The 25,636-nt window shown below is 36.7% G+C and overlaps 2 protein-coding genes across 3 annotated transcripts in view; both read right to left on the reverse strand.

Moving 5' to 3' along the window:
• Positions 1-25,636, reverse strand: part of LOC142335952 (histone acetyltransferase type B catalytic subunit-like) — a 182,460-nt gene that overhangs the window by 136,281 nt on the left and 20,543 nt on the right. The gene's annotated exons all lie outside the window — the stretch shown is intronic.
• LOC142336533 (uncharacterized) overlaps positions 1-25,636 on the reverse strand; it is a 199,309-nt gene that overhangs the window by 14,095 nt on the left and 159,578 nt on the right. Inside the window, exons 34-43 of the mRNA XM_075385441.1 lie at positions 23,628-23,973; positions 18,562-18,645; positions 16,125-16,286; positions 13,068-13,170; positions 11,966-12,210; positions 8,030-8,176; positions 6,936-7,168; positions 6,414-6,657; positions 1,963-2,160; positions 1,319-1,500 (exon numbers count right to left, since the gene is read on the reverse strand). Coding sequence (XP_075241556.1) covers positions 1,319-1,500; positions 1,963-2,160; positions 6,414-6,657; positions 6,936-7,168; positions 8,030-8,176; positions 11,966-12,210; positions 13,068-13,170; positions 16,125-16,286; positions 18,562-18,645; positions 23,628-23,973 — 1,944 coding nt within the window. The remainder of the gene's footprint in view (positions 1-1,318; positions 1,501-1,962; positions 2,161-6,413; positions 6,658-6,935; positions 7,169-8,029; positions 8,177-11,965; positions 12,211-13,067; positions 13,171-16,124; positions 16,287-18,561; positions 18,646-23,627; positions 23,974-25,636) is intronic.

The raw sequence follows: 25,636 nt of genomic DNA on the forward strand, positions 1-25,636 counted from the left end.
CCGCAATTGCGCCTAAACTGATATTCGACTATCTAAACTGTAGACCAACTAATATTGTGGTAAAGTATAGCACAAAAGGGGTGGCGATTCTCTACTAGGTACCAAAGGGGGGGGGGGCAATTGTTGAAAAGATCCCAACTGAATTTTCGGTTACATGAACCCGGTTCAGGTAAATTTATCTGAACGTTATTTAGAGTGTATCTTCGGATGTATTTTTTCGTCTATTTAAAAGGAGGATTGAACAAACTTAAAAGCTTTGAAATTTATATTTTGGGCTGCTTGAAGGGATGAACTTATGAATATATTCATGTACACTGTTGCATTAAGTACTAGATTTAATTAAAGTAGGGGATAGCAGTGTGTTCTAAGTAACCTGGTTTTCACACCCGAACTACTCTTTAATATAAATTTCTGAAATGTAGTAGAAAAACTTGCTCAACGGTTCTCCAGAAAAACCACGTCAAGTTGTTTAAGAGATTTCAAAAAAATGCCGCATTAGAAATGAACTTTTAGCAAGCTTGAGAGTTTTGTTGGAACATTCTGTGCTACCCACAGACTCAAACTAATTGTCTCACACTAAGCGTTGTATAAGTAGATGGAAAGTAACGGCTGGTGATAGCACAAAAGCTGACCTGATTTGAAAATGATTTTTTCACAAATGTTTAATTGACACTGATAATTGAAACTACATTAGCAGTATTTTATATCTATCTAACCCACAACACGTGTTGCAACTGAACTGAAAATAAAAGTTAACCAATTACCATAAATAAGCAAAAATAGAACTAATTTATTGCACAATGTTTATAGCCACTAGGTTTAAGAAGAAAAGTTGTAGTTAAGAAGACGAATCTGTGGGTTTTCTGGTTAAGCAGTCGGGACAGTTTTGCCTCGAGTACAGTTTCGCTGGCTATGGTAGTATATGATAGTTGTACTGTTTTATTCTGCGTTGATGAACAGTTTTCAAAGTGAATAATTGTCGGAGTTGTTTGAATTGCAGAAGACTTGAAAATTCTAGTTAGGTTGCAATTGCGCTTGACTGACTGTTTGGAGAAGACATTTTTGCTCTATATCAAGCTGAATTTCGCAAAAATAGATATCTGATAAATTTCTCGAGGATATATGGTGGTCTGAGAAAAGCGCCTCCATTTTTCTCTTTGTAACACATTAAGATCTTCCGTATTTTTGAGGGAAGTACTAGAGTAATTAGGACAGTTTTCGAACAAGATAAGTTTGTAGACATTGGCAGCGAACATTCTAGAATGTTCTGATATGTTGTTTCGATTAAAAGTTGCTTTGATGGCCATTGGCATGGTTAGTTCTTTTTTGGAGATGGGGAGCGTCTTTTAGATGTTCGATGAGAGCTTTTCTGCTGCTGACTTTTCTGTGATGAAGAAGTTGACGATGTGATAAGTTCTAATCTGTCTGCTTTAACAAATACTCCGTGGTTTGGAAGGCAATGAAAATATCGAACACCGTCTACTGAACCATCGTGCCGACCTAAACACTCAAGATCATGAGACTTTATTAAAAAAGCCATTGTGTAGCCGATTTGATTTTTCTCTGCAACTCTTCGTATAGCAACAGTGGCGAGAAAAAACTACTGTTTCTCACTTTTGTAGTATTCTTCGGGCGTTAACTAGTTAAAAAGTTACCTCGCGAGTCAGCGCCCCTGGCAAATTTAGTGGGATATTTGGTCCATTTTAACTCTTTAAATACACAAAACGTATGTGTAAAAATGGCCTTGCAGTGTGGGGTATGGCAATCTAGAATACTATGACTTTGTTCTTTGTCGCCAAATTCCACCAAATTGGCTTTATATTAATTAATGGTAGGGGTACTGACTTGTAATATATTTCATAGATAAGTTATAACTGTTGTTACGGCAATTAAATGGTTACAATAAAATTTACACTGCTTCATTAATATCGATGAAGCAGTTTTGGCGGCGAAGTCACTCACCATGCGGTGTGTGTAAGCTGACTCCAACCATAGTACCCTCTGAGAAATGGGTACGTCCACTGTATTTGATCACACCCTTCTTGTTGGGACTCACTTTCACCTCCGATCCAATTTGCACCCAATCAGGTAATAATGAAGTGACTCCAGTGCCGCTTCCTGCTCCAACTGTCCCCGGCAACGAGTCATCACCCCCTTTCACTAAACAAGTTTCTTCTCAACGAATCGGATTGCGTAATATGCGTTTGCTCATAATGTTCCAACCCGGCATTTGCTAAATATTTAACCAAAACTGTATACGCGTGTCATCAGATACTCCAAAATCCTTTCAGAGTTTGCTGTCTGTCCCATTGGTTGCTGGACTTTTTGTTAGAAAATTGTTTTTCTATACAAAACTCAAGTTTCTTATAATAAAGCAATAACTTTCTTCGTCGTACTGACTGTTTTTTTTTTTCAAATTTGGGCGTTCTAACACTTTCCTCTTCTAATTTCAAGACAAAAAAGAAATTCTCCGGTGAAAATTCAAGATTTTTTGAATATGCAAATATTGACGTCCACTAAAAATTGGATGTAAAGGATGAGAACTGTCATTACTCGCAAAAGTCCAAATATCTATGATATTTCCCGAAAACAATTAGTGTCAAGTCCTAGAGGGCAATAATGTTGATCTGAAACAATTAAATCTACTAAAACAATATCTATCGCTGACATATCAGACCTGTACCTACGAATATGATTAAATGATTTCAAAAACAAAAAGCAAAAAAAAATAGTTGCAAAAATCAAAATTCATTGAAAATTTTGAGAGCAAATGGAATCAAGGTCAAGAAAGTCCTGAGCCATGAACTTAAACTTTTTATAGAAAGGTTTAATTATATCTCATTAGCAAACAGTAAGGCCTGTCACTGATGATACTAATAATAAAACAGTAGATATAGTAATAAAAAGGCCAAATATCAAATATTCACGAATGTTTTTTGATAACGTATAGTGCCAAAGCCACAAAAAGAATTAGCAGCAGTTGATGAAATCAAGCAACCCCAAATAGGCACAATTAAAACGCAAATGTATTGTTTTAGTTTCAGTCAAGAAAGAAACACTGAAAACAGAAGTCAGTTGCCCCACGGGGATAAAGTGGCCTTCGAAAACAGAAAAGTAGTTCAAAGACCAACTGCGCACTCCAATTAAAATTTAGTTGAAAAAATAACGCTATAAAACTACACGCTTTTGTTCCCCTTCACTAGTCCAGTGAGAATAAAGTTACCACTCTAATGTTGATATCCCACTGACTTGAAAAGTTGAAACATTTATTAAAAGATTTTAGAAAGAGACCGCGCACCAATACAATACAAATAATTTGGATGATAATTTGGAAAGAGACCGCACACCAATACAATACAAATAATTTGGATAATAAAAAACTAAGCATTACTTTCTACGTACAATTTACGTGACCAAATCATTAAAAAAACGTTTTCAGACAACCTGAGTTGATCTCATATAGAGTTCGACCAAGCACGGTTAAACTATGTCTGATAAGATATTTACATAAAAAAACAAAGTGAAAACATTTTTCATGACGGGCGTTAACTAGTTATAAAGTTAATTTACGAGTCAGCGCCCCCGGCAAATTTAGTGGACTATTTGATCAATTTTACCTTTTTTTTAATTCGACAAAACATATACATGTAAAAAGGGGCCTTACAGTGTGGGATATGGCGACATAGAAACAATTGTTCTAATTGGTCGACATAGAAACAGTAGTTCAAAGACCAACTGCGCACTCCACTTAAAATTTAGTTGAAAAAATAACGCTATAAAACTACACGCTTTTGTCCCCCTTCACTAGTCCAGTGAGAATAAAGTTACCACTCTAATGTTGATATCCCACTGACTTGAAAAGTTGAAACATTTATTAAAAGATTTTAGAAAGAGACCGCGCACCAATACAATACAAATAATTTGGATAATAATTTGGAAAGAGACCGCGCACCAATACAATACAAATAATTTGGATAATAAGAAACTAAGCATTACTTTCTACGTACAATTTACGTGACCAAATCATTAAAAAAACGTTTTCAGACAACCTGAGTTGATCTCATATAGAGTTCGACCAAGCACGGTTAAATTATGTCTGATAAGATATTTACATAAAAAAACAAAGTGAAAACATTCTTCATGACGAGTTGTCTTTTCAAAAAACATTTAAAAGTGTCTGTTGCTACTGCTGGATTATCAAAACTTCGTCGTGAGGGTACTTTGTGCATTTAGAGCAATTTTATTGAAAAGTAACCACCAATGATGCGAGTTCATGTACGTGTTCTGAAAAATGGCATGTTAAAAATAATAAGTTATGGTCGCAACATTTTTTGCCTGTTTTTTTCCAGGACTCTAAAAATTTTTCAAAGCGCTTTTCTCCAAGTGCTTTTCCGCTCAAGGTTTTTCCGCTATATTAAAATTATTTACAAAATCGCATTAACATTTGACAAAAATTTAGATTTATTTTTATTCAGTTCTCAAATTCACAGCTTATAGGTAATCTGTTGACAATAAAACCATTGCGATACATAATTTTATTGAAAAAATTTTAAGATTTCTTTGAAATAATTCCACTAAATGCTTTTTAAATAATACATGCCAAATTTAGTTTTGCATGTAAAGTTTTTTTCTCGCTAATTGTGAACCATTTAAGTTGAATATCGTTTTGTCCTTTCAGCAACTTTAAAAAACATATTAATTCTAAATCATGCAAGCATCGGAGTAGTTAATCCAATACTTGCTAAACATATTTTTACTTATTTGAAAAGTATATAATTTGGAAAAATTTGAAAACTTGAACATTTTTTCAAGCAATCAAACTTTTGAAAATGGTTTATCAGCACTTAAAGCAACTTTTTGTGGGCTTCTAATGATACCGTTCTTTATCTCTCCGAAAAAGATTTCGCGGGACCAAAATTGGTTTAACAAAAAAATTGCGGCTGATAAAGTTTAGGGTTGGAACCATATTTTAGAGATGCAAATGGCTTTTGTCCCCTTAAGTTGAGTGTACATCAATACATATGTTATTATTGGACAGTTGAGTAATCGGACATTTCAGTTGTTAGATAGCTGAGTTAATGGACACTTTTTTTTCATTCAGCTCTCCAAATTAGGTTTATTATGACTACTGCCCTCTGATATTCAAAATTTTTCAGCAGCTTAGCCTACCGGCTTTGTTACAATCCTTTATTACGCTAAAAACTTGATATGTCGATAAGCAGTAGTATAATATACTTCGAAATGACAGACCCTTAAACCAAAATATTGTCGAGTTGACATAGTATCGACTCTGTCTCTTTTGTGAAATAGCACAGAAATCGATATCCTTATCAAACGTAAAAGGAGTTCTTACGCAGTTCTAATTTATAAGTATCATCCAAAACTCATAAGTATTTGAGATTTTCTTAGGAAAAAATTTTAGGTTAGTTTTTAAGATAAAAAATTTGGGTCTTTTCGTTTGTGCCCCCCCCCCCCCCACCCAGTACGTCATGCTCCCCCCAGTTACAGAGCACGTGTCATTACATAATAAATCATTATTTAAAAATATGGCACGTGCATTTGGGGGATGCAAATAAAATGCACCCACTAAGTTGGGGGGAGCACAAAGGGAAAAGATCCAAAAACTTTATAGGAATAAGAGTTTTCTTTAGTGATTTCCGTGGTGAGTTTTTCCTGAAAGTTTACCTGCTGAATACTTGCGACAGTTTTTCAGAAATAAGAAATTGATCAGGACAGTTTTAACTATAAACTGATTTTTATTCCTGAAAAGTTAATTTCATTAATTTCTTTGACATTAGTATAGTTTCATTAACTTGTCTCACCAAATGAGCGGAGAGCTGAAATTAACTGCCAAGCTACAAGATCATCTGGTGATGAGGACTATACTGCAGCATTGAAAACCATGCGTGGGTTGCAATTTCAAGATTTGTCGAAATGACAATCTGAATGAATTGAACTGATTATAAATTTGCGATTAACTAAGACTCCATAAACAGATGTCTAACTAAGGAGTTAATTTAATTAAAAACTTATGTTGTAACATTAAAAAAAATTATTAGTTAATTTTAATTGGGGTTTCTTTGGAATAAGCAGATTCTTAGTGAAGCTTCTTTCTTACTACTATTAAGTCTTATATTTTACGAGGAAACGTTTCAGATTATTTAGGAGTTAGCTTAAGAAGTTTAATAGAAGAGAATCTTGTACTAATAATTTTTTCCCATATCGGTTCATTTTGAACGGTCTTTTCAGAGGTTACATAGGCCTGGGTAAAGTCTGGTCAGGAACAAACTAGAGAGCCTTTCAAGTGTCTTTTATAGAAGCCTGATCAAGTGTCTTTTCCGTCTGATGAGGCTTTGCGACCAGAGAGAGCAACATACTTCTAACCAACCCTAACAAAGCCTCCTTGAACAAACCTGTTTGTTGTCTTGTCATACTCTCCACATTCTCTCCATCAGCACTGCAAGACCTCTGCAGAGTCATTGCAGCATTAGCAGCAGCTGCTGCAATTGGGGCAGTGCAAGTTGCGGAAGACTTTTTGCGATGTGTCGGACACTCGTCTTGCTCCTCGAGAGTGGTCATTCTGCGACTGTTGCTCCTTGGGGTCGTAGGACCTCCTCTGGGACTCTGAGGCCGGGTCGAATTTGACGAAGACAGTGCCTGAAATTTCTTCCATGCAATGGACATTTTTACCTCAGCAATTTTTTGTCATAATCAACCTTAGTTGGCTTTAATAAATGTCCCACTTGATCAAAAAAGTTCAAGAAAACAAAAAAACTGAACGAGTCCTTTGTTTTTGTTTTTGAAAATTGCTGTATTCTACGCATACAATCTCGAATTTTAAGGCTTACAATAACTTCAAAATAATGAAGATTAATTTAGCTTTTTTTTGCTCATGTATCGATAAACTTTTGGGTCATTTTCAAAAGTCGACTAACTAGTAAATGAGGGTTTGAAATCGACTTCTTCTTGCTATCTGCTGATCTTTTAGATAGCATTCCCTGCGGTACACCGCCATATTCTAGACCCTGGAGCCCGCCCAAAAGTGGCCCTGATTGTAATTGTGAGTTCCAATTGCCCCCATCTGCGGGTGAACTGGATCTTCTGCCCACCCTCTGGTGATGATTAGGTGGCATTTCCTCCCTCCTTTGATTCCGCCCAATTGGCTGGCCTGAAAATGAACATTGCCGTCTCGAATCGGTTGCCTCAAATAAGCCTTGAGTAAGATTGCTCGAATCAGTGAGAGAAATCGATCTTATAATATAACCTTTTGATCCCCTTTTGACTGCTTGTTTCTGTAGGCGTTTTTTTTTCATGCCACAGCAGAGCCGCTACTGAGTTGCAAAAGGACAATTTGACCTCACCTATAAGTGATATCCACACTCTATCTTAATACACAGGGAAAGCCAATCACATACAGCGGTATTGGATTTTTACTCACAATTTGACCTTGATTTACCGAATAGCTTACAAGATTGTTTTTCACAAAAGTATGAATGGGGGGGGGGGGGGGGGGGGTGATCACACACTTTGGTTTCTGCGGTAAAATAGTCACAAGGAAAAACATGGAGTGAAGTTTGGAGTTAAATCATGCTCGTAAGTCAAATCACAACAAAATGGAAGAAAAATTGAAGCTTGAGCTTCAACAGCCACTTTTAGGAAAGTAATAATCGCAGAGGCTTCAAAATCGCTAGTTTTGCACTTCTTTACCGGGTATATGATGTTACGTGGACTCTGGTTTCACAACTCCTTTCGCAAATTTGTAATTGAATATCTTGTGATCAAATTATAAAGAGAGGAACAGACAGATGGGGTCGCTTGGTTTAGAAAAAAGTTTTAACCAACACATTTTATTCAATTTAAAAGTTCGCTTCATAGAATAGTATGGATCTTTTCGCACAAACGGAAAAGATCCCAAAACTGAGTTTAATCCTCTTTCTTAAGGAAATCCGAGGGATAAAGGCAATTAGTAGACTTTTCACTTTAAATGTCACATCAACACTGAGGGCGGAATTAAGGTTATAGTTTTGACCTGATGCGTGTTGTATGCTGATGGTTGGTGGTAGAGTCATAGCAGAAGAAGATTGAACTGTGTGTGTTTGTGTGTGGGACTGCTGCAACATCTGTTCAGTTGAGTTGTTGTTACTGTTAACCTCATCAGGCTTATGTTCCAGGTTATCTGCAATCAGAAATGCAAAAAGTAAAACTTAGATATCTTAAATGGTTCTTCTTTTTGCCCCGATTTATTTACCCCCCACCCCCCCCCCCCCGCTTTATCCAATAAATGGCAACCCTGGAGTGCGGACTTAGTTTCCGCAATAGTTAAGCTCGATACCCCAGAAAATATTTTAAATTTTTTTTGCATTTTAACATTTCTTTGTTCTTCGAATGACCTATTAAGTCAATAAATATATAGAACATATCACGGCTTAGACAGAATCCGGTGTTTCTGATTTAACATAAGTTTGCTTTTATTGAAAACTTCTGTAAAAATTAGAGAACTAAGTTGAATTTTGAATGAGTTCTCCGATAATCTAACTTTTGCAGATAATCCTTGTTAATGTTCCGTGTAGTGTTTTAACATAAAGCAAAGTTTTTAATTGACAAAAATGTTATATAAATGACTCGTACTTGGCTCACTACATGCACTAGTGCTTAAAATAGACTTAACACATTAAAGCACAATACATCCTTGTTTTAGAAACCATAATCGGTTAGAAAGTCTAGAGAATCCGGAACCCGGGTTGAACTTTTCCGCCCAAAATGATGTAAGAGTGGGGCTGCAATGGGAGGAATTTTTAGGAAAATGCAGCTCAAAACTCTTACGTCTTTTTGGGCTGCATTGGGCTTCCAAGGGGGGTAAAATGGTGTAAGAGTGAGGGGGTAAAAGACAAATTAACCCCCCACTCTTACATCTTTTTTGGTCTGCCAAAGGGGGTAAAAGGATGTAAGAGTACGGGGTTAATTTGCCTTTTACCCCCTCACTCTTACACCATTTTACCCCCCTTGGCAGCCCAACTCTTACATCATTTTACCCCCTCTGAACAAATTACCCCCTCACTCTTACACCATTTTACCCCCCTTGAAAGCCCAATGCAGCCCAAAAAGATGTAAGAGTTTTGAGCTGCATTTTCCTAAAAAATCCTCCCGTTGCAGCCCCACTCTTACATCATTTTACCACCCTTGGCAGCCCAACTCTTACATCATTTTACCTCCCCTGGCAGCCCAACTCTTACATCATTTTCCCCCTCAATCTTACATTTTTTAGCCCCCATACCAAAAGAATGCCAGTCTTGAACCCGCAACATCTGTACCTTCAGCTGCGTTGCCTTATCCTCCAGACCATCAAAGCTTGTCCAACTCTTGACGGTCTATTTATATGAATAATACTTATATTATAGACCTCAACAATTGCCCCATCTCAACAAATTACCCCCTCACTCTTACATCGTTTTACCCCCTCAGAACAAATTAGCCCCTCACTCTTACACCATTTTACCCCCTCTGAACAAATTACCCCCTCATTTTTACACCATTTTATCCCCCTTGGCAGCCCACTTATTACATCATTTTACCCCCGCTGAACAAATTACCCCCTCACTCTTACAACGTTTTACCCCCCCCCCCTCGGCAGACCGACTCTTACGTCATTCTACCCCCTCTGAACAAATTACCCCCTCACTCTTACACCATTTTACCCCCCTTGGCAGCCCAACTCTTACATCATTTTCCCCCTCTGAATTTCAATCAGGGGGAGAGGGGTAATTCCTGAAAAGTCCTCCCAAACCAGCCCATATTAGCCCACTCTTAAATGGCAATTTCAGTCATGGGTGGGGTAATTCCTGAAAAGTCCTCCCATTGCAGCCCATTGCAGCCCACTCTTACATGGCAATTTCAGTCATGGGGGTAATTCCTGAAAATTCCTTCCATTGCAGCCCATTGCAGCCCACTCTTACATGGCAATTTCAGTCAGGGGGGTAATTCCTGAAAAGTCCTCCCATTGCAGCGCACTCTTACATCGCAATTTCAGTCAGGGTGCTAATTCCTGAAAAGTCCTCCCATTGCAGCCCATTGCAGCCCACTCTTACATGGCAATTTCAGTCAGGGGGTAATATCTCAAAAATCCTCCCATTGCAGCCCAACTCTTACCTCGTTTTACCCCCTCTGAACAAATTACCCCCACACTCTTACGTCAATTTACCCCCCATAGACAAATTACCCCCTCCCCACTCTTACATCAAAATGGGAGGATTTTGGGGAGGACTTTCGACCCGGGAACTTGTGCATCATATAATCATAAAATCTAGAAGTGAACTTTCTTTTAGAAGCAGTACAAAACATTTTTTTCGCTAATTTTCGCGAAAAAAAAACACTGCTTTAAAATGTGTACTTTATACACTATTCGGCCTTTTCCTGTTACCCTTAAAATTCGAGAAAAGTCAACATTAACAAAATAAAAATCATATTATGAACTGACAATTGTTAAAGTACGTTTCAAGAGCAAGTTCACTTTTATGAATACTAGGAAACATTAGAATCTAAAAGTTTTGAGAAAATTAAGTTACGAATTCTGCTTATCACAAAATCACAGACTTAGGTTTCGATTATCTGAAAATTTTTTTTCTTATTAGAAGAATGTGCTTCAAAAACAATTACTTGTGTAATCCAGAAACCTAATCTTGATGACATTAGTCCTTCACGTTCAAAACATTAACCCGGACTTGAGTCTCAGAACAGTCCAGCGCTGAACCAGCACAATTAAAGAGTAAAAAGCTTAATTCAGCTCTAAAACATTCCATCTCCAGTCTATTTTAAGTTTCTTTATGTGCAGTTTTTCTTCATTGATTATTTTGAGGTCATAGAGTTGGGCCAGGCTAAAATTATCCAGTATAGTCTGATAATTACACATAAACTAAAATTACGTCTGAGCAGAATAATGTTATACTTTTTTAGCTTATACCTGGTAAATACTATACTAGTATGCACACATGAGCATTATACATGAGCTAGTTTGTAGGCAATTACCACAAAGCTCATTTCGCTTAGTCGATACGACTTGCTGCGCAATTTAAAAGTTACAAGTACCCGCGTGGCAGTTCGAATCGCATATAAAGCAACCCTTGTTGGCGGGATTTAAGGTTAACATATTCTTTTTATTGAATTAATTTTTAATTAGAAATCACGACTGGTGATTGTAAATTGCGACATGAACAGAGTACTGGTCATCCCAAAAAACAATGTCTCTAGACTGATTCACTCGACCTCCGGGAATCTCCTTGTAATAAAAAGGTCCCGCACCAAACATGATGAATTTCAGTATTTTGACAGTTTGGTCCAGACACTATGCTCTGAATATCCAAAAAGGAACTGAAAGATAGAGTCTGAACAACTTAAGGCTCTCGAGACTTGACCTCTCAATGAGCGACGTTCCCAGATGCTTGATGCACACACTTAAGCTCTAGTCCCTTGACAAGAAGTTCATCCCTTTTAAGATCTGTAAACTATAGATCTAAAGCTCGGGACAAAGGGGACTAGCTATCAAAATCACTTTTGATAGCTAGTTCCATAAAGTTGCAGCGCAAGCGAACGTTCGAAAAAGTCCCGACATGCAAATGAACAACGAAATACTGATCTCTGCAGGTTTTAAATTTGAATTTTTACTTTTGAAACGTTCACTAGCGTTGCAACATTATGGAGCTAAATATATAAATCTAGCCTAAATTGATAAAGAGTGACCATTTTATATGTCTATGCTGCATGGCTAAGCAGAGCTTAGTCGGTTGCAACAATCTTATAGTTAGTCCCGTAAAATTGCAACTCAAGCGAACATTCGAAAAACCTCCGAACTGCAACTGAAAAACGAAGTGCTGATCTCTGCTTGTTTTAAATTTGAACTTTGACCTTTGAAACGTTCGATAGCGTTGCAACTTTATAGGACCAACTATATCTGTGATGGAATTTCTCTTACCCATAGAAGCAACTCGGCTGCCAAACGATCGGCGCAACTCAGAGTCGGACCCCAATGGCGTGGGACCTGCCCGAGACGAGAACCCAGCAGCACCTTGACTCATTCTTCCCCCAATCATGTGGTGATGGCTGCTCATTGTCAGGGAGGGGGAGGGGTTGAAACCCCTGAGAGTCTGTGAGCTGCCAGTCACACGACTGAGAGGGGATGCAGGCATGTTGCGATTGTAGTGAGATCGAGACATGTACCTAGAATTACCAAAATCGGATTTATTCCGCTATCTGGGCTTCCATAGCCTTTTGTGACCTTTCTGTTGCAAGCTGCGAGGTGCCCTTGCGCTCATAATTTGATGCTAACACTTAGAAAATCTTAGTTTGGTGCAATTGTGGTTGATTAAAAATGTTGGGTCTTTCCCATTATAGCCCCCTCCGCCCAGCTTAGTGGTCAGATATATATACCCCCCATTATGGTAATTATACCATAATGAGGGCTATAATTTCATGGGGGGCTATAATGGGAGAGACCCAAAATATTAAACAGGGTTAAACGTCGATCAGATGCCCCGATTAACACGGCTTTAAATGATATTTCTCCTTTTGGTATTTTATTAAGAAGTGAAATTTCCTAATCTCCCCTCCCGTAACCCCGACTTTTGCATTATTTTTGGGCAAATTCTATTTTGGGCAATCATTGTGAACTCCAAGAAGAGTAGAGTAATTTTAGAGGTGTCACCCACTGAGAGGGGACCTTCGTTTTTCTAAATATTGTCTCACCTAACGAGCGGGGGCAACATAAATAATTTTCAAGAGTTCAATGAAGATTGAAAAGAGAAGAATTCTGAAATTTAAGGAGAACAGGACTGATGTTATAGAGAGCGATTGAGAAGAATGAAGAATTCTTCAACAAAACAAACACTCCCTTATTTGAACTTTTAATGAGCAAAAACCTTTGATTCCGAATCAAAGTTTGATAACAAAGATTTGTATTAATTTAACCCCTCCGATTGGGTGAGATTAAAAGATAAGCTGAAACTTTTTATATAGCGGCAAGTCAAAAGAACCCGAGTGTGAAAATAGCGCCTCACATTGAACGTGTTTATTCCCACCTGGGATTGATAGTCTCTTCGTCCTCATAGTCTGTAGTTGCTCCCATTCCTATCCCACCTGACAGAGACTGGACTGAGTTCTCCCGAGAGAACATAAAAGGACCTAAAACACATCCGCAATTGACAGTTACAATCTCAAATTGCTGTTTGTGTGTCACCAAAAAGTGAAAGGAAAACTCAGGATTAAAATGTCCTCGACTTTTTACTTATCAAATACAATTTTTTAGCCCCTAAGGTTTCTGTGATGAACTTTCCCTCATGTAATCATGCGAGTTTTTCGGAAATTCCAGCGCTCAACAATAAAATAAACTTTGATGATCCTTTTTATTGTTGTTGATTATTGTGTTCTTAAATTAAATATGAAAAGTTCTCTAAAACAAATTTTTCTGATTTTGGTAGTTTGATGGGGTATTTTGAACTTTCTCAGAAAAACAATTCAATTCTCGCCATTGAAATTATCTGTGACAGATAATTCTTGTCCGCATCAAGTAGGTGGCTGCGACAGATCATCATTTATCTAACGAAGGGGACGTTTCAATTACATATGAACATGGTTTGAGAGACAGGCAATGTGAAACAAAAATTAAAAATCAAAAACAAATCTTGCAAGTTCGTGATTGCAAACTAAAAAGGAACAGTTCAACTTATGGCAAAAATTAGCTGTTTCGCCTGACTTCTTCTCTTCAAAGCCAGTCGGAACATTTTCTGGACTGTTCAATTTTTTGTATAATTTTGTTGCACGAAATTTGCTTGAACAGCGCTCTATTTTTCTATTGCACAAAGGTTGTTCAAGTAACCTAATTGCCGATCCCCTAGTTTCTCTTTCTATGTTATAAGGTACTAACAAATCATTACAAAAAATTTCACAAAAAAGCCACTGAGAGCTTTGAAAGAAAATTTAATTAATTCATAAACGTACAGAACATAAACAGTCAATATGAGTGCTTCCGGACTAAGTCCTCACATGAATCATTCCTTTTTTAAAATAAAATGAACTTTACTATTCTTTTCTGTTAAAGATAGATAGGCAGAAGCAAGAGGTAACTATAGCAGCCACAGACTAAGACTCAATATTGAACAATAGGCCTAAAATTGATTCGTATTACTGCATCAACAGCTTCCTGGGCACAAAATGTTTCAGTTTTGCGATAATACCAAATTGCTTACCTAAGTTCCTTTTAACTTCATCGATATGACTTTCACAAGAAAACTTGGATTCAACCAGTATTCCGATCTACTTACAAATTGGTTCATTTTTCTCTTGAGTTAAAACAGAATTGAAACCATGATAGAGATTTCGTCGGCAGAACATATGGTTTCCTCAAACCCTCAGATGCCGAATTAATCGATAAAGCTACTGTTGCAGCTGGAATCAGATATTCTCTGTTTATCTTAAAAACAACTTTTTGAAACTTTGCACAGGACACAATCTCAACTGATTCACAAAGCATATGTGGCCCATTAGGTTATATCAGTTGATTTATCCCGATATTAACAATTTTGTCAGTCAAAAAAGTATTTTTTAGAACAATGCTATGCAATTTAAAATTTTTTTTTCAACACATGATAACGATCGTAGATTCTGGAAGACATAATTTATTGAATTATCAGATAAATTTTTGGTTAAATAAGGAGAAACCTGATACGGATGATTTAGTAATTAGTCATGTTGATATTTGACATCAAACATCGATGAATTATTGCTTAACTGACCACAACTATTATGTTCAACATAATCACTAAACGCGGAAAAAGTGTTAACATCGGAGAGAAATGGCTGACCTTTGAAAAACTAATCGTTTCCACCTGATTCAACTATAGAAATTGTTGGTCTGATTACAAAGAGAGCATGAAAAGTTTAATATCGGGATGAAAAGGATACGTTTTAGAAACTAGCGGTCTTCAGAGAGAAAATACCAATATTAAATTTGATGCATTTCTTTAATTTGAAAACATAGAAAAATTTTATAACGATAAAGAGAACTACAAATTTTATACAGTCAAGATGCAATTGAGAGTAATTTCAAAATTCAGTAGAAATTTTATGCAAATTCTGCAGAGTAAAACAAAGATTGGATCCAATATCCATTCAAAACTGGAACTTCTTGATTGTTTGGAAAATCTAATTTTCATTTTATAATTCTGGCGAATTTTCATTACTTGATGAACGAATTTTGAAATTGAAATGAGTTTTCAAAAGTGTTCTGTAGGTGTTTAGCGATTTGATGTTTTCTTTAAATAAAATATTTAGACTTCAATGAATAAAATTTAAAGACAGCAAATTGATTAATTGTCTTGTCAACTTAGATGACTGTGCACACCTTTCTTTAGTCTTGAAAAAGATGGCTTGGTTCTTTCTCGATTCTATACTTAAATTTCCAAAAAAATCCCAGTTTTTGCATTAAGTTTTTGGATGAGGTTGAAATTGATTAGCAGGAGTTGAAAGACAGGACTCAAATCATATCTTTTTCTGCCCTTTAAAAGTCGCTCTTAATTTGAATCTTCAGTGTTCATTGGCAAGTTTTAATAATACTTTTACCAAAGTTTTTTTGAGGTTCGACAATAACTCCTCGAGGTGCTTGAAAACAAACCAGTTAGGTTTGATGCAGACCTCGTAATGCTGAATAGTTATAATTTTTGATTTGTGCCATGTATATCGTTCTTAGACTAATTGATGCGTATTGGCAATAAAAATAGTTTATTATATTTGTTTTTAAACAAAGCGCATGTCAAAAATTGGTGATACAAAAGAGTTCAGAGGTCAAGAGAAATAAAAATAACAACGGAGATTTGGAAATGTTGGGGGTATTTTGGGAGTTATAGAAATGGATTATTTATTGAGCAAAAAATGTTTGACATTCAAATGTTCATGTTGATGCTCATTTGTGCGGCAAACAGCTTAAGCTAGATGAGGTATGTATCATGCTCGTTTGTTTGGAACAATCTGCGCCCCCTGAGGGTGTTCAAAAACAGTCTGCCTCATAAACAAAATATGACAAAATATCTCGACTGGGATAATATTTAGTTGCGTTTATTTATGGAACAAGGGGTACTAACCGTTTTTGTTATTGAAGCCATATGAAGTGCACCTTCGAATGGCAGAAGTGTTGAGTCCTGGATAGTTGTGGTGCCAGGCTCTTCCTCCCACGCCACCAGGGGCCTTCCTCGTGTGATGTCTATATGCCATGAAAGGCGAAGCAGTGTAATTATCCGACGCTTCTGTCCATTTCAATTGCACATGTTTCCTTTTTTTTCTTATACGTTTAGTTGGTTCTATTTCTCGTCACCCATCATATTCTGAGATCGTACCTTTTCACACATACATCAATTGAGCCCGTCAGTTTTTGACTCCAAAATCTTTTCTGACTCACCATACCCCAGGTATCGGGGTATAGTGATGGGGGTTGCTAAAAGGAGGGCTAAAAAGTTAAATAGCGGAACATCGATTTAGCTAACTGGGCAAAAAATTTCAATGAAAATAGCAGGGAAAAGAGTGAAAAGGGTATGAAAATAAAATTTTAACAAGTCGGGTTTTCCACTTATTAGTGGTAGAAAAACAAAGCTTTAAAACTGTAATTTGATGTACTTTTTCAATATAAATTTAAATTTATTTCAGTTTTCAATTATTTTGATCAAGTATATCATAATTTAAAATTCTAAACAAAGTTTCTAAATAGAGATGTTTGGTTGATTTGAACTTCTGTATATTTTTAAGAAGAAAATTTTTCTTTCACAAATCTGCAAAATTGTACTCTTAACTTCCATTTCAAATGAAATTCAATTTTCGTACAATTTGGTTCTCTAATATATCGTTATTGCCGTCACTCAATTTTGCGCCCCTCGTTTGTGCTATGTTATAGCATTTGAATTTCTTCAATAGTATTTACATATATCCACTTCCGCAGCAGAGAAATTAGTACGTGTATGACCAAAAAAAAGCTTGAATAAAATGTAAACACAAAGCACTAAAATATTCGGTTTGGCTATTTACAGTGTCCAATTTCTTCAAATTGGTCAGAATTTTGTGTAAAAAATGCCTTAACCATAATAAAGTAAGCAACTAGTTAACAACCAAAACGCAAAATTATAAACATCAAAATATAACCTGTTGGGGGGGGGGGGGGGGGGGGGTTGCAAACTGACTCATAAAGGTGGTTTGGGTGATAAAGGAAAAAATTCATGATCTGGACCCGACCTGTTTTTTACTTTACTTAAAGAAATAAAGAAATCAACACAAAAGAGGTAAATTTAGGATTAACTGATGGGACAAAATTGCGAATGAAAATATTGGTCGAGTTTGGCTCTTAGTTCACATCTAATATTTGTATTGTTGCTGATGCACCCGGTATTTACCGCCTGAAAAATACATTATGAAATATTCAGGCTAAAAGGGATGACGTTCTTGTTATTTCTGCCTAAGCCGAAAAAACAGATATTGCTCTTTCTGACGAATTTGCTGAAGAGAATAGAAGCGGCATTAAATGAGCTTAGCTCAAGGATCATTGAATTTGGTCGCCGCTAGCTAGATAAATGATAGCTAAAATCTCTTAAAAACGGATTCAAATCCGGTTTTCATCAAAAGTCGATTTTAGCTCTTGAACTTTGCTTAACCATGCAGACCAATGAGGAGAGGGCAAGTTTTTTTAACATAATACAAAACTTGCAGCAAATAGGGGTTTTAAAAATTCTGTCTGATCCTTTTGCGCGCAAGTTTTAGTTTTAATTTTGGCGGAAACGGTAAATGTTTGCACCATTTGCAAAGAATTAAGCAATAAAATATTGTACAAAATGATGTATAAAAAATATTTTTGAGGATTTTAGCTGTTCATTTGTTTCATCACATTCATTCACTGGTGAAAACTGCCACTCTTACAAAAATTAATTGCCCTAACTGCATCTATTACAATTATAAGCGGAATTTAGTTACGCTTATGTTGCTTAAAGGGCTTACAATTTGTCACCGATATTTACGGATAAGCGTAACCCATTTCCAAAACTTGGAACGTGTATTCAGCCTAAAACTTTATTTCCCGATTTATATTTGGAATTACTTGACACCCAATTCAATGTGTACAATGATATGTGTAATCTCAAAACTGCTAATTGTCCTCTTAATCTGCAGTTAGTCTCGTGCGGGAAATTTGGTCTTCTTTCATTTCGGTCTAATTGACACCATCTTAGTTATTTGGAAAGGGTTACTTATAGTGTGGAAATTAGTGAGTTAAGGCGGGGAAATGAGTGACGAGTAAAAGCACATATATCCAAATTTGAAGCAAATTTGAACTAAGTTAGCCTGGTTTCACTCGTTTCTACTCAGGCTTACAACTCTAATCTTTAAACATGGGTCGTGGAAAAGATCGGGAAAATCGAGTATGCGTGTTCGATTTTTCAATTTTTTTGCCACGTAATGGGGGGGGGGAGAGATCCTCCGAAAAGATCCTCCGAAGTATACCGAGTATGGAGCTATTTTGGTCTGATGTAGGGAAACAAGTGCCAATAGGGTTCATGTGATGATTGGCCATGTGTAGTGACGTCAGAGAAGTAGCACTGCTAGCTGGACTCCACATAGGACTGCTCTCTACAACAAAAAACACTACAACAATCACTTCTTTCTAGAATGTTCGGAGAAAACAACTTATTTTTCGATTTGGCACAGTAACTCACATATAATATGAATAACGCAATTTATCAATTAAACCAAACCCACCGTATTACCAAAACGAGATGAAATAAAATATTTTTTTTTCTTATTAACCAAAAAATTCTATTGGACAATATAATACTGGTACCATAACAACATACCGAATATTCTGGTCATTTTCAGGACAAATAAACGTAGTTAAATAAAATGGCCGTAATTAGCAAATAATAAGCAAACAAAATGGCCAATATATTCTAAATTATATAGGCATACCTCATGAATAATTTGGAAAGAAGTGCAGGGAAAAAGGAAAGTTTTTAAAGGCAAGGAAAAAGCCCAAAAACCACATGTGTGCTATAGGAAAAATTGCGCTAAACTAACTCACTGTGAGATAATGAACTTACCACTGCAAAAACGCATCTAGAAATCACAATTAAACAACGTTAAACACATCACAACACGGACACCCAATGAGTTTAAAAAGAGAGAAAACGTCACCTCGGTAGTTCATGATAGCTTCAGTTCAATCAATTGAGTCACCGTAACAACAATTACCTATAAAATCATCTTTCATTTGTTCAAATCTTGCCATAACTATTTTGTCGAAACAGATTCCTCTTGAAACTGCCTCTACAATTTTCCCCCCAAAAATTAAAATTTATTAAATCTGATGATGAACTGTGGCCAGAAAAACGTGTGAAATCTGTTCTAAAAACAAATAAAAACAAGGACAAAATTGATTTTTATGGGTTGCTTTCAGGTGTCTAACCGATCAATGCAATTTATTTTCTTAGAAAAATAATTAATCAAAGTAACCTCATTATTTCTCAGCAGTGTCCAGTCAACGTGATTTACGATAAGTTTCGACTATTTTTCGGGCATTTGACTCTAGTGTATGTGTGTGTGTGTGTGTGTGTGTGTGTGTGTGTGTAAAAGTGTGTGTGTGCGTGTTTCTACATAGTATCAATTTGATGCTGTTCGAGCTTGAAATCCAGTTTTAGGAAAAACGCATTGAAAGATTTTCCAAGTTGCTAAAAAAACGATAGGTCAACAACATGAACTCTAGTGTGTGTGTGTGTGTGTGTGTGTGTGTGTGTGTGTGTAAAAGTGTGTGTGTGCGTGTTTCTACATAGTATCAATTTGATGCTGTTCGAGCTTGAAATCCAGTTTTAGGAAAAATGCATTGAAAGAGTTTCCAAGTTGCTAAAAAACGATAGGTCAACAACATGAACTCTAGTGTGTGTGTGTGTGTGTGTGTGTGTGTGTGTGTGTGTAAAAGTGTGTGTGTGTGCGTGTTTCTACATAGTATCAATTTGATGCTGTTAGAGCTTGAAATCCAGTTTTAGGAAAAATGCATTGAAAGAGTTTCCAAGTTGCTAAAAAACGATAGGTCAACAACATGAACTCTAGTGTGTGTGTGTGTGTGTGTGTGTGTGTGTGTGTGTGTAAAAGTGTGTGTGTGTGCGTGTATCTACATAGTATCAATTTGATGCTGTTCGAGCTTGAAATCCAGTTTTAGAAAAAACGCATTGAAAGAGTTTCCAAGTTGCTAAAAAACGATAGGTCAACAACATGAACAAATTTTTGTTTCATTTAAAAATCCTGAATCAAAATTGACCTAAGGATGAAACAATATCATCATACGGACAGAAAAAACTTTTTGGGCGATCAATTCCGTATTAGTGAAAAATTGTAGTTTTTTTAAAAATTTTTTAGAGAAAAAATTAAATGTTGATAATTTAACAATTTGCATATAATCTTGATCAATGATTAATTTTTTCTCTAAAGAGTTGATAGATCACATTTTACGCGTTCTTGCAAACATGTAACAAAAAATAAGCAACTTAATTAAGCAAAACTTTTTGATTTCAATTGGTCAGTAGTTTACAGCGAAGTCTTGGTGAGATCGTTAAAAAATTGTGGTCATTGGTTTTTCACGGCGTGCATAAATATTTCACGGCGTGCAAGCCGAACTCAGCACTTGCAGTGATTTAAAATATCTTATCCCGAAGCCTCCACACTGTCACCAAAATTGCCTTCTATCCCTCTCTCTCTCTCTCTCTCTCTCTCTCTCTCTCTCTCTCTCTCTCTCTCTCTCTCTCTCTCTCTCTCTCTCTCTCTCTCTCTCTCTCTCTCTCACTCTCGCTCTCTCTCTCTCTCTCTCTCTCTCTCGCTCTCTCTTTCTTTCTCTCGCTCTCTCTCTCTCTATTGCTCTCTTGTTCTCTCTCTCTCTCTCTCTCTCTCTCTCTCTCTCTCTCTTTCGCTCTCTCTCCTCTCTCTCCTCTCTCTCTCTCTCTCTCTCTCTCTCTCTCTCTCTGTCTCTCTCTCTCTCTCACACACATTTTATTTTTTAATATGCAACGCTTCGAAATGATCGAGGCAGCCCTTCGAAATGGGCATATCTTTGCAGCAGTTCCAAAAATAGGGCTCTTTTCCAAATGAATATAAGAGCTCTTTAAGTCAAATGGAGAAAGTTACCGCAACAGATTAAAGGTAACTTAGAAACATAGAAATTGGAAGCTGCGGTATTATGGAACCGTTATTATCAGGGTTTTTAGGAAAGTTGCAGAAATGACCCAAGAACAGTTAAAATTTAAAAGAGTATATTGAATCGGGAAATCAATGTACTTTTGTGCATCGATTGTTTTTCTGCCCTGCTGTTTTTACAGCTGTGGGCACAAACCAACAATTCACCACCACTGACAAAAATGGTTGTTTTCCTTTGAGTGGTAATGGTTACGTCCAAAACTTTTGGCTGACTCGCATTCCTTTTAGATGTTTAGATGCCACCTGTCCTGGAGTGGCTCCCTGGAAACAGACTTTTGAATCTCAAGCGGTTGAAAAATTGAGTTAAGTTTTTAATGAAAGGTTATGTCATTCAACCAATTGCCCAGTGCTGTCATGTCATGACGGCTACGGCACGATAGGCAGAATTGAACAAGAATGCACAAAGGGCCTAACATGCAAAATGGGCACATTCTTTCGCAGTTGTAGACAGGAACTCTAGAGTGGTATTTTAAAGCTGCACAGAATCATCTGGTTTGTATAGTTTATAAATACGGGTATTAATTTTCGAAGATCGTTGAAGAATACTAATTTATCTTTTGTTTCGTTCGACTTGAGTTTTTTGCCGTAAAAACTCTGAAAACAGCTTCATCCCCTAAGTTTTGAACAAGTTTAGAAAAGGTATTATCTTGATTGACTCTTTTCCTTGTAATAATTTGCTAAGATTTCTAGGCTAACTTTGCTGAGTTCAAGTTGTCAGGCGTCACTTGAACATTATCTGATTCTCCCGTAACAAAATCAATTTTGCTAATCGGCTAGCTTTCTTAACGACATTAGATTTTTGGTGTAATAGTTTGAAGAATTGCTTTCAGGAATTGCTGAGTTCTCTTTTGAAGGTTGTCAAAACTATTCAAGATTATCTCTATTTTGTTAGAGGGGGAGTTACATCATAGCTTGGTCTCCAGTTAGTGTTTGGAGGAGGTTAAAATGACTGTCCTTTTTCGGTATTTTGAACACACTTCTGTTTTCATGAGTTTGAGAACTATATCAATTTGTCATGGACTTGTCCAAGACATTTTTCTGTTTGTTTTCAAAAAGTTCGAACATTTTTGTTCAGTTTTTACTTATTGTATTTGGAACTTACAGATGTATGTTCAATGTTGACCAATTAAGCATTATTTTCCCAAGCCAACTATTTCCGTGGCAACACATTTTTGAAAGGTTTCATAAACTTTCTGACAAATTTCTGAACTATTTGGGATTTGGATATTAATTTCTTAATGGTCCCAGAAATTGAGTTAGCAAGACATGGTTCTCAATATCTCAAAGTCTTGTACTTATTTCTTGTATTGAAGTACGCATCTCCTGAGATTCGTAACATGAATGACCTTCCTTTAAAGTGCACAGAATCAAGCGGTTGTACACAACTGTATGGAAATGATGGTAGCCATTATAGGTTAAAATGTGAACTGGACTTGGAATATCTTTGCAAAAACGGTTTACCCAATTCACGTCTTTTTTTGAAAATATGGTGTATTTCTTTCAGTTAACAAATAGATTTATTTCGGCCAAGTACTTTACTTTGGGTCGACTGTTACTAGTGACCCGTGATCATGTAATTAAGGTTATGAAACACTCCTATCAACTTATAAGCCAACTATTTTCATTAAATTAACCTCTCAACCTTAGAACGCTCTGAAGAGCCAGAAAAGTTGTATGGCATTAAAAATGAGAAAAAAGTTAAGCGACCCAGGATGAGTACCGCGAATCACGACAGGTAAGGGTCACACGCACTTGTGTCGGGGACAGGGGGTCCGGTGCGAGTACGCTCATAGTCTGGATAAATTTTTGACTGTTCCGTTAGGTCCAATCAGAAGTTTAGTCTGGCCCGTCTGGCTCATATTTGGGGCCTGATGGGTCTAGTCTAGGCCCATACTTATGTCTGTCTGGTCTGACCCGTGCATGTATTCGGTCAGTCTAATTGTTCTGGCGCATACATTTTTATGGGTCTTTTTGATCTGGCCCAGGTTTACCAAAGTGTGTTCGGCCTATCACTCCCTGTCCCCGACTCAAGTTCGTCTGGCCCTTGCTTATTTTGCGTCGAAGACCACATGAACTCAACCTTGGTATGGAGAAGCAATTTTTTCCTTTTTGTTGTTACGGTAACTCATTAAGTACCATTAATGAAGATGACAAAAGACGAACACGTATAATAGTCGCCTTATCGACTAGAGAAACAAGAGGTCAAACAGGTAAATAATAGATACTAAAAAAGTCTAAACAATTTGTTTACGACCGTAAAACAGTTTATTCCATTCTCGTATTACCGTAACTTGGCCGCCTTTTCAGTAGCGTCTACAAAATAAGGGAAGGTTGAAGCATCAACAACAATTATCATAACTAGCTGTTATAACCAATCACATCCGACCGGTAACTAGATACCGATTGCTGGTCAATTGTTGCAGCACCCGAGTCGACTCGACCTGAGCCCGCAAACATAGAATGCCTTCGTCTGTCGTTAAAGCCCTCAAAAGTTCGATTTCTTTGACTTTTCTCTCGCTTTTTGAGTGCAACAGGATTCGCTGTAACAGGGCGGAGGAAATTAAAATCTCCTGACATTCTGTGATTTGCGCTGTGCAAGAATGTTCCAGAATGTTCTGGTATTTCTTCCTGCTGTTCAATTAAGTTTGAACAACTTGAGGCGAGACGATCTGCCATCATAGTCATTAATGGAGTCAGAGAGCCGCGCTTGGTCATTTGCTGTTAAACAGTTTCAAAATGCTCAGAGTTTTTATCAAATGCGGGTAAAATCTGTCAGAAGAAAGTTAGCAGCATCGGCTAAAACCCAGGCCGAGCATTTTCCCCAAAAATAACGGGGCAAAGAGTGTAAAGAGGGTAAAAACAACAAAATTACACCCATATTTCTCCGCTTAATTAAGGGTGGAAGATTGGAATAACAAGGGTGTATGTTCAAAAGAAAAACGTGGAAAAAGGTAGCGAGGATTGATCCCCCTCCCATCTTCCCTCCGTCGAACTTGCTATTTTCACGTTGAGCATTAACCATTGCGCCAAATGACACCGGCATTTGACATTTCACTTTGTTTACAATGGTAATTGTGTAAAAATGTTTTTTGGTAATTGTGTAAAACTTTTTTTGTCAGACCATCCTCAATTAAACTCTTCGCAAAGAGTGTAAAAAGAGTGGAGAAAAAAGTGTGAAAACAGTGTAATTTTTTAAAATTACACTCTTACACTCTTTACCCGACACATAGGAGTAGAAAATGCATGCTCTAATCCCCGCTAATTAGGGGTGGATTAAGGGTGAAACCTCGGCCTGGGAAGCATATAAAATGTGCATGATTTAGATGGGGGCACCAGAAAATGCGACGATCATTTTGTGATTTTGTTGGTTTAACTTCCCGAGAAAAATTAACTTTCTTGCATCCATCACCGTGTTTTAATCGTGAAAGAACATGTTAGCTCAACTAGTCATAAACAGCGTTTTTTGGTGGCAAAATATGTTAGCTGACAGGCGGATATCATGGTTGTCGCACTTAAAAGCTAAAAAGTATGCAATCAAAAATTTCGAATTGTTCTGCCCACAGATTTGGCGGAAACCATTTGCCTAACTTAAACAGCTGTTGATCAGTACCTTAGCGATATAGCTCTTACTAATCTATACAAAATGAAATGAAATCATTTTGGTTAGCGAAACACTTCATTACCGGCTGCGGTTATACAAAACAAAATTTTTATAGGGACATTTTTAATCAATTTTTGTCAAGCCACACCGTTGCACAGAGAATTGAGATCACAAAAAAAACCAATAAAAAATGAGTAACCGGAAACAATTTTGAACAATCAGCACACTAAGTACCTGACATCAGAATAGTTTGCAATTTCTCTAGGTGTTCAATTTTGGGTACAAGATCTGCAAAAAAGCGAACCAATCACAAACAAAAACCATAAACAAGATGGCTCGAGCGAGACTGTTCGTAGCACAGAATGTTTCAACGTACACCTCCAATTTCTCAAAAAGTTTTGTTCTTTTGATTGGAAAATCTGTATTCTTTTTTAATGTTGTCAAGTAAAAACTTCAGACATATTTTCTCGACAAGGCTTGTGTAAAATTCTCTTAATGTATAAAAACGTTGCCATAAATGTCTAAAACAATGTGCACTGTCAGTTTTCAGCAAGAAGAAACAGCAATTTTTAGAATCTTTAAGTTCAACAAGAGAATTAATACAAAAACTTTTTAGCATAAAAGATAAACAGCAATTATTGTTACACAGTTCTGACATTGCTTACGCGTTGATAATTAGAAGGATTCAGAAAAATAAAGCATTAAAGATTTTTTCACTTTTCTAAATAATTTGTTTTTTATTTCAATTGCGCCATACCACCAGTGGAATCCCAATCATTC

Source organism: Convolutriloba macropyga, chromosome 3, assembly GCF_964194025.1.
Source record: "Convolutriloba macropyga chromosome 3, txConMacr16.3, whole genome shotgun sequence".
NCBI classification, from domain to species: domain Eukaryota; kingdom Metazoa; phylum Xenacoelomorpha; order Acoela; family Convolutidae; genus Convolutriloba; species Convolutriloba macropyga.